Source organism: Megalops cyprinoides, chromosome 9 (assembly GCF_013368585.1).
Source record: "Megalops cyprinoides isolate fMegCyp1 chromosome 9, fMegCyp1.pri, whole genome shotgun sequence".
Lineage (NCBI taxonomy): Eukaryota > Metazoa > Chordata > Actinopteri > Elopiformes > Megalopidae > Megalops > Megalops cyprinoides.
This window is the reverse complement of record NC_050591.1, coordinates 18575071-18594731: the sequence shown is the minus strand read 5'-3', so window position 1 is coordinate 18594731 and position 19661 is coordinate 18575071. Positions and strand designations below refer to the sequence as shown.

The following is a 19661-nucleotide window of genomic DNA, read 5'->3' as shown; positions in this document are numbered from 1 at the left end:
GTTTTTGGCTGCTGTTAACGAAAAGAATGTAACGATCACCCAACATTGCACTTAGGAGAGTAAGACATCCTGATTAATCATAGAAGTTGCTGTTTTGTTTTGGCGAGCCTAGCTACTCTTTTTATGAGCAGCGATAGCATTATCCTCATTCCCCTGTTTCGGGAGAGATGGAGTCAGGATGGATTGACCTTGGGAAGTTGGCGGGCAGAGTCACGCCCAGCCCATCTAATTCCTTTCGGTTGTCTTTGCGGAGCGGTGGTGGGATTATTTTTTTGGCATGACACTCGGAGCCGGGTGTGAGTTCAGCTCAGGCTGCGGACGCGCTCCTTTCAGAGCTCCGCCCACGTGGTCCCGAGCACCCGGCTACCTTGCAGAATCATTCCCCCGAGTGACCTCACTTTCTGAAAACCCACGCCATCCAGCGTCTCCCTCAAGAGACCGCGTGAAGTGTCCAAAGGCTCGAAGTATCGCTTTGCCTCAAATCAAACACGAAATAATAAGTATCAGGTTATGATGTATTTACGACTATTTATTTTTTTAAAAAAATACAATGACAGGCATGTACCGTAGTGTACGGCACGCTGAGTTTACGAGCATGTGTCTTATAGCAGAGCTAGGAGCAGTGGCGAGAACCGCAGGGATTCAAATATTTACCCTGTAACATTTTTTAGGTGGGTAGACATGAGGAATATGTCTGTGTGTATTTGTATTAGGCATCAAGCCTGATTCGGCTGAAAGGAAGCCAGTCCCCAGATCGCCCCCTCCCCTCCACCCCCCACCGCCCCAATCCTTCAATCTCCTTCTCCCCCCTGAGTCTGAATTGGCCTGCTGTAAATCTGTCTGCTCCCAGGAGTCCCATACAGACACATACACACGCACATGCAGCTCACGAGGCTCCACAAACGGTGGACGTGGCCATTTTCGGAGTCAAGTGTCTGGGTGATGTCATTCGCATCCTTTATTTTGCAGCGGGCGAAACAGAGACGTGGGGGTTATCACTGGGCACTAAATCTCACTGCAGAGTTGATGAACTGCCTCCACTTCCCGCAAAGTGTCACAGAAGCCCTCAGGCCCCAGATGAGGGGTCTTCTGGCGGGAGAGTAAATCACTGCTGTCAGGCTGGGACGACTGCAAGCATTCAGTTTCCTTTGTTTCTTATGTATTCTGTACTTTCGATGAGATGCCTTAGAGTCTGGGTTTGTGTATCAGGAGGTTGTTGTCTACATTTACATTTATTCATTTGGCAGACATTTTTATCCAAAGCGACTTACAAGTGAGGCAGAGCACAACACAAGCAAAAAACCATAAGGAGTCAGTTGTATGAGAAGTGGTGCATGACCAGGTTTTAATGGTTGACAAGGTGCAGCTAGCTGGTAGAGATAACATAGAGATAACATGCATTAAACCATTGGATTATATATTATTATTTTTTGTTGTCTGTTTGTTGAATTTGTTAAATTTAGGGTCAGAGTGAAGCAAGAGATCCAGTAACTCCAGTGTACTGGAGTGGAACTGGGACAATAGAACTGATTACTATTTAAGACAAATTAAAACAATCCCTCAGCTACGGCCACCCAAAACATAGCCTTACTTGGTTGAAATGCCAAACAGTACAGACTTTCATGGGATAGGAGATTGACACAGAAAATATTGAAGGAGTCATGTACAGATTCTTGATTGACATTGTTTAATGGCAGGCTTCCTCCGCGACCGCCTTCCACAAACATGCTGCAGCTGCATTGCCAGATTGTTTGTTCCTGGAGTCAGCGCAGACAGCGTTTTGCTTTGGAACGTGCAGTTCACATTCAACAAAGCTGAACAAAGTTTGCATTTTTTTTTTTTTGTCTGAATCAGACAGCAGCTCAAAATATTTGCTCAGCGCTCAGCTACTGAACACTGTCTCTCTTCAGCAGTCTCCCAACATGTGACCTGCCCTGAGTGGGCTAAGCCAATCGCCTTATGAAATCCAACAAGCGGCCTTTCACAGTGGCTCATTCTCTCATTCTTTGCTCTCAGTGGCCACACGCTATGGTTTCAGTTCACATCAACTGAGAGTGAGGCGGACTAATATTTTTTGACAGCACAACGAGGAGAAGTTTCACAGGCAACACATGCAAAATGACAGAGCGACTGTTTCCACGTGTACAGAACAAAACATCTGTCGCCTTTCGAAGTTCCGTATATGCAGAAAGTGAACTGGGGTGGTGTTCCACATAAGCAGCGTTTCTCAGGGCAAATTATTTTAAAATTATTAACAAAATATTTTAAAATTTAAATAATTTTGATTGGCGTCAGATATACATACCCAGTAAACGTGCCCACACCTTCTGACCTGCTCATCTTTAAATTTATTTGAAAGAAGACGTTGTTGTTGTTATCTTTGTAAAAATATCTACCAGAAGATTCCTTGGATGCTGCAATACAGCCCCATCTCAAAAACCTCCTCTGCTAGGTCCAGAGTTCACTTGAATCCAGCTACTAAGCTCTATCATCACTGTTGTTTATCGTACACTGTGTGTCCTAATACAGCCGTTCTCATTTGCATCGGCATGCAGTCATTTTTTTCCCCCATGAGGAACTGAGGTATCCGCAGCTGACGAGCAGCAGGGCCGCCCGCGCGGCCAGCGAGCAGGTGATCAGCAGCTGTGCCCCATCGCGGAGCCCGGAGGTTCATTCATCCCGACAGCTTCTGACTGACACCGGGCCTTCTCCAGAAAAACCCACGCGCCGGTCCCGACACACTCCGCTGGCCGCACACGCAGCTCATTCCGGCACGTTCGCTGAATCGCGCAAACGCATTCGTTCAGTCCCACGTGCACTGCTGCTCTCAGCGAATCGGACGCGCGCACACGGGTAGAGACGATGACGTGTTCATCAAGTCACCCGTTCGGACTCTTCCTGCCTGCCTGCCTTGTGGATCTGTTTAAACATTTATTTTCTCCTCCAGATAAGTATTTGAAAGCAAAGCCTCCAGAGACATGGTGTTTAGGAAGTGTCTGTTTAATTAGAAGTCCTTTTTGGCTCCCGTTAGTGCAGGATGCTGTTAAACAGATGTTACCCCCCCCCCCCCCCCCCCGCATAGAAGAACTCCATCCTCTGTCTGTAGAGTTTGGACTCATTCATAAATCGTACATGTTTGTTTTTACTAGAATTGGGTTTAGGGTTTTTTTGCTCAGATCAGATTTAGTTTAAAATAGAAATTCTTTCAACAGCTATTCATCACAGAGGTATAAGCTGATTCAATGACTAGACTGCTTAGTAGCTAGAGAGTGTGTGTGATTCTGTGGGACTGCTGCTTCATTCATGGAGTGGCAAATTAAACTTTTGTTTTCATGCGTGGTGCCATAAGGTAATGTTGTCCTCTTAGCACGTGACAATTGTGGTGTTTTTCAAGGGCTTAGTGGTCCAATGATTGGGCATCTCTAAGTAAATGGTTGGAGCTCAGCGAAACATTTGGAGAATGATGAGCTTTTGTGTACGTGTGTTCTCCTGCTGCAGGATGCTTGTGTGTGTGAGCGGGGGGGGGTCACGTTGTCGGGACTGGGCTGGTTGTAAACAAAGCACATTCCTTCCGCAGGGCGTTCGTGACAGATGGAGTGGGGATCAATTTTCGGGGTCAGGGGTCCCGAGTGGATTCTCGCACACCAGCCTCAGGACGTTACCTCTCCAGCTCATCTCCCCAGCTTTATTTCGGGCGGTGCACCTGTTTTAGGACGTACGCACATGGGGGGGGGGCGTGATGCGGGGCACGCTTCAGGTTCCCAGCTCCTTCCTGTAGGCTGCTTTCCTTACCTCCCTACCCCTTCCCCCTTTAGGCTGCTCTCCCTACCCCCTACCCTCTCCCCCAGTAGGTTGCTCTCCCTGTCCCCCTACCCACCCCCCGCTGTAGGCTGCTCTCCCTACCCCTCAGGTCAGCAGTGGTTAACACGGTTTACTGCTCATTTTAGAGGCTTTGACGTGAGGACCTAGGCATGCATTTGAATTTGTTAACATGAATAATGTAATAACAGCTGTAATAAAATTGTCACATAGGGCCTTATCCAAATATAAAGACACAGCCTCTCATAAAAGTTGCTAAATGTCCTGTGGTTCTTCTGCTTGGAGTCATCTTGAGGCAATTTATCCTTTTCAGTCATTGATAGACTGAAATCTGTCAGGCTATTGAATGTGAGCCAGTTATATGTCCTGTTGAGGAAGAAAGAATATGAAGAATATAACTTTTGCCATTCAACAGGTCAATAACATGATACTAGACAGAGCAAGTATATATTTGTTGTAATTACATGACAATCTAAGGGAAAGTAATGTTTAAGTGAAGGCAAGTGGAAGTAACATAGCCTTCAGGCAGAACCATATAATCATACACTGGAACTGGCATAACAGAATTGTTATGGAAACGATTGCCGATGTTGCTGTATCCTGTGCTCCCCGGAGACGTAGGACGGGTAGAGTGTGTTCAGCATTACTGTCCTGCGTTTTCTATTTTTGAAGGCGTGTGTAAAATGATCAAAGATCCCCCCTGATTGGTGTCAGCGATTTCCAGATTGACCTTCTGTGAGTTCAGGTGTCCGTTATCTCGTTGGCAGGGGTGGCCTTCTGCCCCCCACCCCCTCCCCGCCATGCCTTTCTGCTGGGGGGCGGGGGGGTTAGGGGGGGACTCCCCGACACCTGCTCCCCTGAAGTGGTCCAAAGGCGATTCGCGACTCGGCCCGTATTTCTGCTCACGCTGGGCCGCGTAAATATAGTCGCGGATCGATTTCACAGCACTTAGGTTTTGGGTTACAGATTCGAAGAGGCGCGGAAGATTAAAGACCGGAGTCGTCGCTGGGTGCAAATAAGACTCCCGCAAGCCTCCGGTTGAAGCCTTGCGATTTTTCCCCCGTCTTGAATTTCAAGGTCAGGCTATTTCCTATGCCCCCCCCAGCACCCCCCCGCTACAGTGTAAGAGGCCTGTGGACAGGCTGGATAAGCAGCCCCTAAATTACACAGGAATTGTGCTGCGTTTCTCCTCCCACAGCTGTTCCGGCTGTAAAAAAATATTCTGACTGTGACTTTTGTGGAGGTCGCCAGGGGCGATCGTGTTTAGAACCCCCTGGTTGCTAGGTTTACCGTTTAGCGGTTGTGATATGGGCGCAATTTACAAAAAAAAAAAAAAAAAAATGTCAGAAGACTGTCAGACTGTCAGAAACCAGACATGGTTTGTCCGATAAGATTACTGCAGGCAACTGTTTTTTTTGTTGAATTTTGCCAGTTATTGCACTTATCTTTGATTGCAGTTGGGTAATTTTATGGCTTTTTTTATTACAGCTTGTCTTTTTTTTTCAATTCACTGTTCAGAAGTAAGGTTTGAAAAGGTTTGAAGGTGCATCTTCTGGTGATGTTGAAATAGCTCATAAGATGACTCCCATTTAAAGGCCCTACTTTGAGCTGTCATTTGGAGGCCAGGGTGTTTATTTTGAAGTTGAATTGTAAGGAAGGGTGGTGTAGCACAGGATACCCTCTCCAGCAAGGCTATAAATAAAGGCAAGGAGGATGACTCTTATCTAAAGCTCCTCAAGTTTCCAAGATGACAGGAGCTTCACAGCTCGGACCGTTTGATGCCGGGATTGGTCGTAATCCTAGCCTGACCCAGGGCCTAACCACCCTCTACCGTAGAATCATCTGAGTGTCCGTCAAACCTCTGACCTGAAGAAAGTGGCCTGATGTTTCAGTGACAGCTGATGCACACGCACTGGGGCCCTGTCCCCCCTCTCTTTCTGCTTCACAGTCTGAGAGTTTGCCCCTCTCCTCTGGAAGAACATATTCCGAAATGAAGGCCAACCCCACCTGGGTGTTTCACCAGGCACCCCGTGAGCACTTCTGTGGTGTAGGAGATCGACCGTTTCATCTTAAGAGCCACCCATTACATTACTGGCCTTTAGCAGACGCTCTCATCCAGAGGGACTTGCATAGGTTACAGTTATTTTGTTACCCATTTATACAGCTGGGTATTTAATGAGGCAATTGTGGGTTAAGTACCTTGCCCAAGGGTACAACAGCAGTGCCCCAACAGGGAATCGAACCAGCAACATTTCGGTTACGAGTCCTGCTCCTTACCACTATGCTACAATTCTACCCACACGTACTGGGTCCTGCATGAAATCAGCATGCATCCAGAAATGCAATTGAATAAATTAAGACACACCAGAGCCAATTCAAAGGGTGAATTGCTGGACCTGTTCTACACGTTTGACCTTTAACTTTAATTCAAATATCGCTTGAATCCATGCATTCTTCTTTAATGAACCGCACTCCTTTCACTGTTTAGTCTGGGAACTTGGGCTTTCTTCTCGGACGCAACACTGTGAGCATACTTGTTTTCTTTTGTTAGTATTATTACTCGGTCCAAGTTTTTGTTTGCAGAAATGGCTGAGGAATGCAGTGACCTGATCACGGCAGTATTTCCCTTGAATTGGTCCTTTGTCTGTGAAAGGAGTCCGTATCGCATCCCTGAGCTAATTCCGTTGACATTCATAACTCTGATAATGAAATTATAACATAGCTATTCAATCATGGCAAATGGTTTAATAGAGGAAGCCCCCCCCCTTTTTGCATTGCATGGAAGTGCATGGGAGAACTGTTTCTATCCGAGCGTAGCTCTCCCTCTGTCAATCCAATCAGGATTTCAGACAAGTTCTCGGAATGATATTGGATTCATGCACAAACAATCAGATCAGAGAATGAGTATGCCGTAGTCTTAATCTTTTTTTTGGCCAATTTGAAAAGTGAGTGAAGGGTTTCTCTTTGGGAGGGACGGCGCAAGTATGCGGAACACGAGTGTGGCGGCTGGCGGTGGATTTTGCAGCAAAGTTATGCGCACGCTCAATCTGGGATTCTCGGGCGTACGGCGGAACGGTCAGGCGGCTCCCGCAGCTTCCGCCGTCCGCCAGCAGCCGCGTTCGGAATGCCGTCTCTGACCCTGCTCCCGCCAAGCCCCCCCCCCCCCCCCCCCCCGACTCCTCCTTTTGAAGTCTCTCATCGCCGATTCACAAGAAACTGGTTCATTTGCCGTGTTTATGTTTAAATAAAGGGCTGACATGTGGTGCGTGTCTACCTAGGTTAGGAGATATCCATCTTCCCTCTGTTTATTTGGGTAAGGCCGGTGGGGGAGTTGAATTCCTGTAGACTAACTAGGCTTGCGTGATAGTGCTGTTTAATGTAAACACTCCGGAGAGTGAAGCGGAGCGATGGACAGGCGGGAAGATTCATTGGAGAGAGGGCGGCTCGCGCTGCCCTGTGATGCTTGGCGCTTGCAGAGTTTGGCCCGCTACGTGAGTTTACTCAAAGTTAAGTGGTGTTAAACAGAGGAAACCCTGGACTCAGTCTTTCACCATAAACATGGTAACTCTACCCCACAGATTCAAACAAATGCCCAGATTTCCCAATGGCAGTCTGACACCGGTGTAGACAGACAGTCAAACAGACAGACAGACAGACAGGGTAGGGGAGGAAGTCTGGGGTTTTACCATCGATCGGTTCTGGTTTACTTCATCAAGCCCATTTTACTGATGCAGAGGAGATTTAAAGAAGGGATTTACAGGTGCTTTACTGTACAAAAATGTGATGATGTTTGAACCTTTAAATCCAGAGGAAGCATTATTGAGACGTCTTTTTGAAGATCTGTAGAAAATGCCATTTTTATTGTTTGTGTATATTTTGTCTCCCCCCTTATGCTCAGTATATATACTGACTTCCTGTCCCGAAACAGTGTTTCTGCACCCTATCACTCACAGTGGAACACACAGGGAGATCTGATAACACACTTGCATGTGAATAATGGATAATGGCTGCCGCCCAACAATTTGAGCTTTTCCTTTTGTGTGTGTGTGTGTGTGTGTGTGTGTGTTTATGTGTGTGTTCCATCTCTGTGAATAAATGCATATACTGCATTGACATACTTTTGAGAGCGGCCCAGAGTTTTTATTCCAGCAGTGGTTGGCTTGACAGTGCCATCTAATGTTCAAACATGGGAGTGTGAGAGTGTTGGCGGAGGTTGTACTGTGACTATAGAGATTCTTTTATTTCTGGGAATGAACAACAAAAGATCCTGAAAATGTTGGACTGTTTTGTATACTGCTTGTTTATGCTAACCCTCTAGAAATTTTGGAGAAAGTACAAAAAGAAGTTGAGTTCAGTTGTGAATTCCTGTTCAGAGAGGATTAGTATGACATTTCTACTAAATGTGTTATTTTTTTTAAGGTGTAAAGATGGACTTCAGGGATTTGCATTCTCAGCACTGAAGTAAGTGAAAACTTTTAATGTTTTAGTGACTTAAGGCTTTTCCAGAAAGACCAAAAAGGCTGGCTGGATCTCTCTGGACTGACAGAGATCAGTGTCATTACTACTTAGAAAATAAAAAATAATTTTAAAATTATGAATTAAAATTAAAATTAAAATGACAAAAAACAAGAAATAAAAAACTTTAAAAACAACTTTAATTCATCCTTTGATCAGAGTGTCTGAATATAATCAAAATAATAAGTTGTTTTTAAATGTGCCATTGACACTCCATAGTTCACTGTGGGGAATGAAACAGCTCCGTCTGCGTCTTTTATCAGCTGCTTTACAGAGTGGAGTTCATTAGCCGCAGATGCAGCAGATGCAGCAGAGCTGCTCTTGGTCGTAAAGAACATTAACTGTGGGCCTTCGCACAAGATATCCACAGCTTTACTGCCCTTTTAAAAGCAGAGATGAGGTGAGCCAGGCTCTGTGGGCCAGATAAGAGCAGGCTAGGTGTGAGGAGTTTTCCTTATCTTATCTCCTGGTGCCCTGTCACACCTCACACCCCCTGCTCCATCTTTCCAAACATCCATCCGTCACAGCTGTCCAGGGTAAAGGGTGATTCCCTCATTCTTCATCTCTCCTCCTGAGATCCCCCCCTCTCCCAGGGTCTGTGGAGATCCCACCTTCCATTTATTTTGCCCTCCAGCTTTATTCCTGCTTCTTCCAGGTTCATCGTGGGGAAGGAAGAAATTCCAACGCATTCCTTCCTGGCAGAGCAGGTGTACTGCAGGGGTCCAGAGAGGAGCGCTGTCGAGCCCGAGCAGCCACAGACCGGACCGGGCTCTAACAGAACTTCAATCACTGCGCTAACACGGAAGTTGCTGGAATCTGTGTGAGAGAAGTGTACTTCAAGCATTTACACACAGTTGTAGACTTAAGCACACTCATACACACACATATTGTATACACAAGCAGACGCACACACACACACACACACACACAAAGCTCGTCATGCTGTCCTCACAGCAAAGTTTGGGTTGGGTTTGAAAATAAGAGGTACCAAGGCCTTACTCAGTGCTTTTTAGTCTGTCTTGAATAGCCCTGTAATTTCACTAGCTTTCTACAGGAAGTAAATTAAACTGGTAACATTTATACGTAATGTTCTGTCAGCTATTTTCCATTTTTTTTAAAAGCTTGATTAACTCCAATAGTCTAAGGAAAGGCAGAATTTTCTGCTCTTTAAAGAAAATTGCTTTCCTGTAATTTAATGTCTGTTGAGTTGAATGTTTGTTTAAATGTAAGCCGAACGGCCAAAAGGCACAAGGCAAGTGACAGAGTTTCTTTCCTGCTTCCAGATGCCAGCGCGGGCCCAGGCATCGGTGCTGCAAACACTACCAGGACAACTGCATCTCTTACTGCGTGAAAGTAAGGCTAACAGTTAGCCGTCATTGAGAAAACCTGTCGGCAGACATTGATATTTTACTGCATTGCTTAATAGTTTACTTAATGAGTCATGTAAAAACATCTGCCTGGAATCTGAAATAGTTTGATAGATATCTATCAAGTATCTGTAAAATGTAAGTTTCTCCAAACTTGAGTTGTTTCTCTCCATAGACCTAAATATCTGTGAAATGATTAATTAGCCATCCGAGATCTTCTGTAGACGTTGTCTTGGGTGCTGCACACACACACACACACACACACACACACACAGAATTGTGCAAGAGGCTGTGGAAGGATGCTGTTGGCTTGAGATCTTTTTCCATGTGTGTGTAGGATATCCCCCAGTACAGTCCCTTTCCGCTCAGCTGAGAATGCAGCTCGCCCTGCCCAGACAAAAACACTGCCCCTTCCCTTTAGCGGAAAACACAGCAAAAGCCATGTAATGTTTTCTGTGATCCTCGGCATAATGTTTGCCAAAGCAGAAGATGGCTTATACAGTGTGTCCATTTTCTTGCAAGAAGAAGTCTTCATTCTCACACTCATTGCTGCAAACTAAAGCAGCTAAATTAGGAATGCCCTCACCCTAAATGAATGCATAAGACCATGAGCTAGTGGCACATCATGAGTGGCTGAGTATACTAACAGTGAGAAAACAAACACACTGGATGTAGGATTGACTTTCCCTCAATACATGTGCATTGCTTTGTGTGAAAATATGTCTCTTTCTTTGTGTGTGTGTGTGTGTGTGTGTGTAGTTCTGTGTATCTGTGTCTTAATGAGCATTTTATGTGTTTCAATGAGCAGGGCTTCATTCGGATGTTCAGCGTAGGCTACCTCATCCAGTGTTGTCTGAAGATTCCCTCAACATTCCGGCACATCTTCACCAAACCCTCCCGCCTGCTTTCTCTTCTATACAATAAGGAGAACTTCCAGCTGGGGGCTTTCCTCGGCTCCTTTGTCAGTATATACAAGGTAACCCCTCTCACAGCTCAGTTCTATCCCTAAACCCCTCCCCTCTGTGGTTATTCGCTCCTCCATCATATATGCAAGGCCCTCAGGTTTGTAGAATACTTGTACTCAGCCCTCCAGTTCCTGAGTAGCAGATCTCTGTGAAGGCAAAGTGCTGTTGAAGTTTGGATGTAAAAAGATCTGTTGAAAGTTTTAATTAAACATACGAGCATAACCACACACCTTGTCTGTTTCTGAGCTATGTGCAAGCCCTGCAGATTTTTCGCCGCCTTAGTAGAACAGTTCACGTCTGCCTCCCTTCTTTTTGAATAATGTCAGCTGAAAGAACAGGCTGAACCCTTTCTGCAACAGTGTTTACTTCATGCAGAAGCTCAAATACTCCTCATGTCAAACACAGCCAGCCAGGACTCTAAATGTACAGTTAGGCAACACTCCTCCAGACAGCATCTCTCCATGACAACTGGAATAGCAGACCAGTTACGTGCACTGAGCTCAGTGTGCAGTGGACTTCACACCCCCTTGTGTCAGTGTGACTCAACTTCATTTTTCAGGAAATGACTCACTGGAATTTAGTGTAATTTATGAAATGGTTTGAGATGATTTTTCTCTAGATGTTAAGCAGTTGTACCTTTATAGGTCAATGAGAAATTTACAGGGTACAACTTAATTATTTCCATTCATCAGTCTGTAGATGGTCCTAGGAATTTGAATGGTGTGATATGCAGGTGTGATTCTTTTGCACTTACGATGATCAAAGACACTCTGGAACCAGGTGGACTGAGTGTGCTGAAGCATTTGTTTGGTGCAGTAGATTATGGCATTCAGGTGAAGAGGCAGTATGACACCGTGTAAAACATCAATGTGTCACGAAATGGCATAAGTGTCATGCATTCCTAATGTTATAAAGGTTCACCTTTATCTGTCCATGTTGGTGTGTGTATGCGTGCATAGTCCGGGGATGGGGGGGCACATTGAGCTGTGATGGAGTTGACGGGTTCCTCTCCCCCAGGGCACCAGCTGTGTGCTGCGGTGGCTGCGTAACCTTGACGATGAGCTGCATGCCCTAATTGCCGGTAAGGTTGAGCTGCCCAGCCACAGGGCAGTCCTCCTCTTGAGATGCTGATATCATTACCTCCTCCAGCGGTTTAGGTCAAGTTCTGAAAGGCCTCATGCACTGTACCTCAGTGGCGGTGGCAGCAACGGCCAGAGAGCTACAGATAAGAGAGACAGACAACCTACCTTTATACTAATAGTTAATCTGTTAATAATCAAAAACATTGAACAGTAATTTGGGGAAAAAACAAACTCACCATTAACCTAAATGGACCAGTGAAGCATGGGAAATGGGCTGGACCCCTCTGGTGTGGAATATTGAGAGGCACAGTACAACTTTAAATAGACTCACTTGGTGTACTTTGACTGAACTGTGTTGATAAGGAAACTACAAAACCTAGTCCTGCGGAGTACTTTCATCGGTGCTTTCATTAATTAATACAATGAAGTGCAACAGACCATGTGAATGATTGTGTACATACTTTCCGTTTTTTGCTCATATCCCGTATGTTTTGAATTGCATTGCGGAATTGCATTTTGAGTATTTATTTCTTTTATTGTCTGGTGATTCATCCCTAGGCTTCCTGGCTGGCATTTCCATGTTCTTCTACAAGAGCACCACTATATCCATGTACCTGGCATCCAAGCTGGTGGAGGTAAAGGCCTTCCCCCCACACTGCCTTTGTAGTGACAGCGTAACTGCTGACTGTACCCCCAATGCGATTGGCAGCGTGACACATGGTGCTTGTTTCTGATAGAGCCAGCAGCTGGTGATCTGTGTGCCTTATTAGCACGGGCAGAGCGACTTGGGCTGAGTGATGGATGTTGGCTCTTTCTCTCTCTCTCTCTCTCTGTTCTGCAGACCATGTACTTCAAAGGCATCGAGGCGGGACGCTTTCCCTACTTTTCACAGGCTGACACCATCATCTATGCCGTGTCCACCGCCATCTGCTTCCAGGCCGTAAGATTGTCTCTGACCACCACACGCCCGTCAGGGCTGTGTCTGTTAACTGATCTAGCACAATTTGGCCCTGATATTGATTCCAATGAGCACAAAGAGAAGAGCTGTCATATTGTCTGTTGTAGGAGGGATAACCCCCCCCCCCCCCCCCCCACCACAGTAAATGAAACAAATGTAGAAGGAAATTGTGTACACATTGTTCCTTACAACAGCTAGCAGTATGTGGCTTCCTTTTTTGTCGTCACTGATTTCTGTTCCTCTTGAACTTACGCACCTGTGGTGGCTGTGTTTTTCCACTTATTTAACAGGATAGTGTCACTTCTCTGTATCCGTGTTAATCGATCCCGCGGTTTCTTGAGTCTTTCAAAATAAGACGTATGAAGACAGATACACATTTACATCACACCCTTTATACCTGATATTTATATGTATTTGAGAAAAGCTCCCAGGCATGAGGAAACTTGCACCTCCTGGAAACCACTAGACGTGCAGTTCTCTATATGTTGTTTGACTCTTCAGCACATTCTTAAGTGGTACGTGAGAGTGAAGCTGGTCTGGATCTGAAGAGCTGCATGTGAAGATGGGTGGCTCAGAACAGCTGCTCAATGGGAACCAGTGCAATTAAAAATACCACCTTAAGTGCTTTCAGACATCTGACAGGCTTGTCTCTATCTATCCCTTGCCTCCCACACACACACACACACACACACGCACACGGACACACACAAATGCACACATTCTCTGTGATAAGCAGTCTATACATGGAAAGTTTTAAAAATAAATATCGCTCTGGTCTCCAGCCCAAGTCGGCCTTGAAGCACCATACCATAATCATTACAGAGGTTTGTTTTCTGCTGCCGGTTTATTTTCTCAAATCAAAGTCATCTCCTGAGCTCAGGCTGTCCAGTATCGCTTACCCCTGCCTGGAAACCTTAATCTTTGCGGCTCTGTGAGGAGCAGTGTGCCCCGTATCATGTGGAGAAGTGAAGAGCGAGTGTGTCTGTGTGTATCTGTTTGTGTCTGCCTGTGTCTGTTAGTGTTTGGGTCGGTGTGTGTGTGTGTGTGTGTGTGTGTTTGTGTGTTTGTGTTTGGGTGGGTCAGTGGGTATGTGTGGGTTTGTGTGTTTACGTGATTTGTATATATGTGTTCATCCGTGCGTGTGCATGTTTGTATGTGCAAGTGTGTTAGGGGGTTTATTGATTTTTTTTTCCATTTAACCATGTATTTCAACAGAGAACACGGCATCTTGCTGTCAAGACCTGCTGTGTGCATGCAGCCACTGTGGAGAATGTGTGATGTGTGTAACAAGTTTGCATGTTTGATTGATGTCAGTCACCTCTCTATTTCATTTCTCACCAGGCAGTGATGGAGGTTCAGAACCTGAGACCTTCCTATTGGAAGTTCCTCCTGCGACTTACCAAGGGCAGGTGAGTACTTGTGTGTGTGTGTGCGCGCGTGTGTGTGTGCATGCACGTGAGGACGTGTGTATGTATATGTGCATGTGTGCACTTGATTGTGTGAGTGTGTGAGTGTGTGAGTGTGAGTGTGTGAGTGTGTGAGTGTGTGTGTGTGTGTGAGTGTGTGAGTGTGTGAGTGTGTGAGTGTGTGAGTGTGTGAGTGTGTGAGTGTGTGTGTGAGTGTGTGAGTGTGTGAGTGTGTGAGTGTGTGAGTGTGTGAGTGTGTGAGTGTGTGAGTGTGTGTGTGTGTGTGTGTGTGTGTGTGTGTGTGAGTGTGTGAGTGTGTGAGTGTGTGAGTGTGTGTGTGAGTGTGTGTGTGTGTGTGTGTGTGTGTGTGTGTTTCCTTTGCTTACAGACGTATGGGAGGGGGTCTGGGCAGTGGCTGCTTCTGGAGAAGGAATTTATACAGCGTTAGAGCAGGGATCTGTTTAATAAAGTTGCCGCGACAGTGAAATGAATAACCGCTTGATTTAAGTTCACCACGGCGAAGCGCTGGAGAATATCACAGATGTTTGGGTTTTTACCTTTTCCAAATGGAAAGTAAATGACTGCTCTGGGCCTTCCAGGAAGAAATATTGCTGCTCTTGGCTGCTCACGCTGCACAGACCCTACTGGGCTGTGACACCTCATTAATATCTTCCCTTTCACAGGACTGTGTAAAGCTGTTACGAAACAACCAGAAATGTGGATGCCACTTTTTTCACCCTGATTAAAATATTCCATTTGTGTTTTATTGCCTAATATTTTTCATGCTTATGTTTTTTTTTTTTCCCCTGAGAGGCCCATCCAGCACTCCACTCCCTCAGTTTCAGTAATGTCGGTATGTTGCAACAGTCTTCGGTGGGATGACCGTATTCCCCCTTGGTCCACCGCTGCACATCAGCCAGGCTGTTTATTGCGGTTTAAAGGCTCCGCTGGGCCGTGGGCCCCCTGGTGCCCCTCCGTTGTGCATGCTCCGACTTTCAGATGCACATAAAGTTGAAATGTTTTATTGCGCATGGGTGTGTTTAGCAACAGGCTCTCAGGGGCTGACATTTCCTTCTGAACGTTGCAAATCCCTCCTCAACCCCCCCCCCCCCCCCCCCCCGTTCCGCAGCTGTTTTTTGTGCTTGGAGAATATCACAGGCATTTTCCCACATCGTAAATGCTCTATGCTTTTTTTTTTTTTTTTTGCAGATGGATCATGTTTTGTGGAGTCGTTTCTTTTTTTGTTTTTGTTTTTTAAACTAACAGCCACTGGGACCCCAGGGTTCTACATATCGAGTTTTCTTTTGCATGTTGTAGGCTTACTGTCGTGCGTTTGTGTGGGTGCAGTGGGCGTTTAACCACGTATGGTGTGCGGTTTAACCTTGTGTGGAGTGCACCCTTGGAGTGGGCTATGGAAAGACATACAGAGGTTTATTTTCGTTTTGCCTTATATGGTAAAACATTGCTTATATGCTTGTTTAACCTTGGAGAGAAAAAGGGCTTTTAACAAGACCACTGTGAAATAAAAAAAAGTTATTGTGAATAAATGTCAGCAGTCATTTACATTTTTTTTTCAAATTTTTGGGAGGGGGCATTCAACATACGATTGAAATGGTTGAAACAGCTTTCTTGCAGTGATTAAAAACACCTAAGCCTCAGAGAAATTTGTCATAAAGAAAGGAGAGCAGAAAAAGGCCTTTGTTCGGGTCTAGAAAAGGGGATTTTACATGAATCTGTTTTAAGACACTGGACTGTGGTAGGAAATAGTATGAAGTAAAACTGGGTGTGAATTTAGAAATGCGCGTGAACACACCCAGCATTTATACATCGGTATTCTAAGTCTAAGGAACATTGATTTTCAGTGTGCTTGGTATATGCAGCTGAACCCTGTCCCTGGGGTTCATTTTCTGACTTTTCCAGGAAGTCACCACTATAGCCTTAGGTGCCTTTCTTTTCTTAAGACTAATGATTCTGATTCAGAGCTTCCAGGAAGTAGTAGTTTAACAAATGAAATAGTTAATGAATTATCAGAGTGTCTCAGCCCTCTGAGTTCTGTTTACTGCTTTAACAGTATGGATGTCCAAAAATATCTGCATTTTAAACAGAGGTTCAAACTGTTAAAATGTTAGAAATTGTGATTGTTAGGGTTTCGACCCTTTATCTCTAATGTTGACAATGTTGTCTTCTTCTTGTTATTGTTGATGTTCTAATCCTTCTTTTACACTTTGAGAGCTGAATAATCCCTAGGGCAGTTGCATCCTTTTGTTTGAATTTTTCCCATTATCTTGAGTCGATACTTCCAAAAGGCTCAGTTCACACACATTAACAGAAATATGCTTTGACCAGCCTGGTTGCCTAACCTGCTAAGTAGCTAATGATAGTTTCCAATTACCTGTTTGCAGCATGGGTCAGAATAAGCATTTAGTCTGGTCACAGGTTGAAAGATGCTATTTCTCAGAATGCCTAAGGTACTGACATTTGGAAACCCCCCCTTGTGCTCCCCAGATTTGCTCTGATGAACCGGAAGGTGCTGGACGTGTTTGGCACCAATGCCTCACGGGACTTCCATGGTTTTGTGCCTAAGCTGGACCCCCGATACACTCTGGTCAAGCCTGAGCTGGAGGTCAAGCTGGACTGAAGGAGGTGTGGTAGGGGGGTATGGTGGGCCTTAAGCCCCTGTTTGTAGCTGTCTGAACTGAGCTGTCGTGCACCACCCTTCGGCTCCTTAAGCTGCTAGCATGTGGAGCGCAGTTGTATTGAAATGGCCATTCAGTTTGTTTAGCCCAGATGATAAAATCTCTTTATGCATTTAAAGACATTTTTAAATTTCGGTGTGATGTATGACAAATTATAGAAAACTGTCTGAACTGAAAAATATTAAGTTACATATAAATCTGTTTATAGTTGATGCAAAAGAGGAAGCTGTGACGTTCTTTGTTGTTTCTAGGAAATTTGAATTGCTCTTTTTCAAAGTATTTTATTGAATTCAGGGGCAAACTTTTTTTTGTAAATGTTTGACTTTTCTTTGGGAAGTTACTGAAATGAAGCACTTTGACCTGAAAGGTCTGATGAATAGATCTTACCCTAAGGAGACCTTTATAGGAGAATATACAATACAATGTATATTATAAAAATATGTAGTGTAAATGTATATATATATATGTACCATTTGAATATTCCACACAAAACATTTATATTGGCGTTTATAATACAATATTGAAGAGTTCTATTGTGTCTGGAGTTAATGTAATTAATACAGATTTGTGTGGTATGTAGTATATATATAAAAGAGGTGAGTTTTATGAATGTGTTCCAAAACAATAATAAAACCTCAAATAACCTTCAGGTGTTGTTTGTAGACTTGCCAGCATCTTAGAGATTTTTCAGTAAGAAAAAAGCATATCAAACTCAACAAACATGAATTTCATTACATTAAAATGTCATGAGAGCATAAGCTCTTACCCAGAGTGACTTACAACATGAAGTTTGTAAGTGACATGTAAGTCATGTCAGCGCCTTACATGAATGACATCTTTCTGTAATTTTAAGACATCACCCTTTAGGTGAAGTGAGACTTTTCTGATCTTTGAGTTTCCCCATCTTTTGAAAGGTAGTCAGGGTTTTTTGGTAAATTCCTTTAAATCTTTACCGCATTGCAGATTTGTGTCATCCACATTTCCTGTAAACAAGTCACAAAAAATGCTTTTATTTGCATTACTCACAGAAATATTTTATTTGAATGGAGCAAATGACATTGTAAAAATAATTTTCAAATATTCCAGGGTATTATGTTCTATTACTTCATATGCTGTTTACATGCAAAAGTAAAATGTGAATTATGCAGTTATAAATGTGTGTATTATATAAAAACATGGCGTGTTTCATTTGTCCATTCATTTCAATCTCAGTTTGCACTGAAAACTCAAACACAAAATGTGGAGAAGCTAAAGTTCAGTGAAAGGTGTCTTTTCTATGTATGGACTAATCATCCGCAAGCAATGTTTTCCTTCACATTGGAAAATATAGAACAATCAAAACATTGAAGTGTATATTGTATTTTTTCACATCCAAATATGTTTGACCGCAAAATGTTTAAAGAAAATCCAGTCTCAGCTTTCCACATTTCTCAAGCACAGTGCAATAGAGGAAGTGAAAGATACCTTTTGAAATTTTTAGATGTTGGGGTGTAGAATATCCTGTAAATTAAAACCTAAACAACTCTTTTTAAATCAAGGGAGACTAAGCAGAGATGACCTATGGTCCCCTATAGTGCTGTATGTGATGTCAATGACTCCATCTCAGTTGGATTGTACGATATTCTTGTACAGTATTGTTTACACAAGTTAACTTTTATATTATTCGCTGACAGAAAATCCTTCAATTATTACGTATTATTAGATAACAGGGTATTAGTCTGTTTCTTCAAATACCAGATGCACCATATCAGGCACAGTATTGAACACATTTGCCTGTCATTATTATTGTATGTGGTTCATCACAGTATTTTTGAACTGGTGTGGAAAAAGCACATCAAACCTTTCTAAACATTACTCGCAACAATTCCCTATTCACAGTATAATCCAATACAGGAAAAAATGTGATACACTTTGTTCAAAAAGTGAAAGTTGCAGGTATTTTGACTTTTTAATCTGGATTGACAGGGTAGAGTAAAGTGCTGTCTTTTTTTTTACAGATGAAATCTTCTGTTGCATTTCAGGTCAATAAAGAAACCTTTTGTAACACTAGTCCTGCTGGCTCATGGTTTGCTTGTGCATGGTTATCACTGGTGGTCCTTACTGACTATATCTGTACATAAGGCCTGGTTCCACCAATTGAATCTCATTATATGCAGTTGTTTTTCTATGTCTGTAAGAGGAGACCAAATACATTGTTTTTGGCTTGTTAAATGAGCTGTTCAGCTACCTGTGCTCCTTGCACACTTGCACAAACGCACATGCTCAAATCTCACTGAGAGCCTGTGAGGGATTTTTTTGTTTTTGTTTTTGATTTTTTTAAGTAGTTAACTGCTTCAGAGGGATGGCATTTCTCCTGACATGGTCAAGGAAACCAGGAAGGTGCAGCAGGGCAGAGACCTGAGACTTGCGTTCGAAAAATCTGTCATGTTTCCTTGAGGTTTTGAGGCCTCATTAGTCATGTGGTGCTGTGTCTCAGGACGGCTTGGGTTACTCGAGAAGTTTCCACTGCAGGACCCCCACAAACATTGGAGATTAACACCTGGAGCAGAACACCTGTTCCTCCATAATCCTTCTGCCTGTGTTTGACATGTCTGTCCCAGAGCTAATGATTAATAATTATCAATAGTGACGTTGCAGTCTTGGGCAGCAGTTTGAGATGTTTCTCAGCATTGGGCTGGGGGACCCACCATATATACTGGCTTTCATTTCATGAGTTAATTAGGTTTTATTGAGCTATTAATTGCGTAGTGAACTGCATTTGTTATCAATCAACAAGCACCTGCTGCTAGTTCTTTGTGACAGATAGTATTAGTGACAAAGAGCATGGATACAAGCATTTTAATGATGTTTCTT

At 43.9% G+C, this 19661-nt stretch overlaps 1 protein-coding gene across 3 annotated transcripts in view; it reads left to right on the top strand.

Moving 5' to 3' along the window:
* The window catches only part of LOC118783505 (transmembrane protein 135-like), a 76085-nt gene extending 59190 nt beyond the window's left edge, over positions 1-16895 (top strand). For 2 of the 3 annotated variants that reach the window (XM_036537408.1, XM_036537410.1), the window contains exons 7-13: positions 8239-8280; positions 8990-9154; positions 9618-9687; positions 10510-10677; positions 11684-11747; positions 12307-12383; positions 12590-13132. In XM_036537408.1, the coding sequence (XP_036393301.1) occupies positions 8239-8280; positions 8990-9154; positions 9618-9687; positions 10510-10677; positions 11684-11747; positions 12307-12383; positions 12590-12904 (901 nt within the window). In that variant the 3' untranslated portion in view covers positions 12905-13132. Of the gene's footprint in view, positions 1-8238; positions 8281-8989; positions 9155-9617; positions 9688-10509; positions 10678-11683; positions 11748-12306; positions 12384-12589; positions 13133-14047; positions 14116-16617 lie in introns of those variants that run through there. The other variant, XM_036537409.1, reaches the window with a different exon arrangement.
* Positions 16896-19661: the final 2766 nt, after the last annotated feature.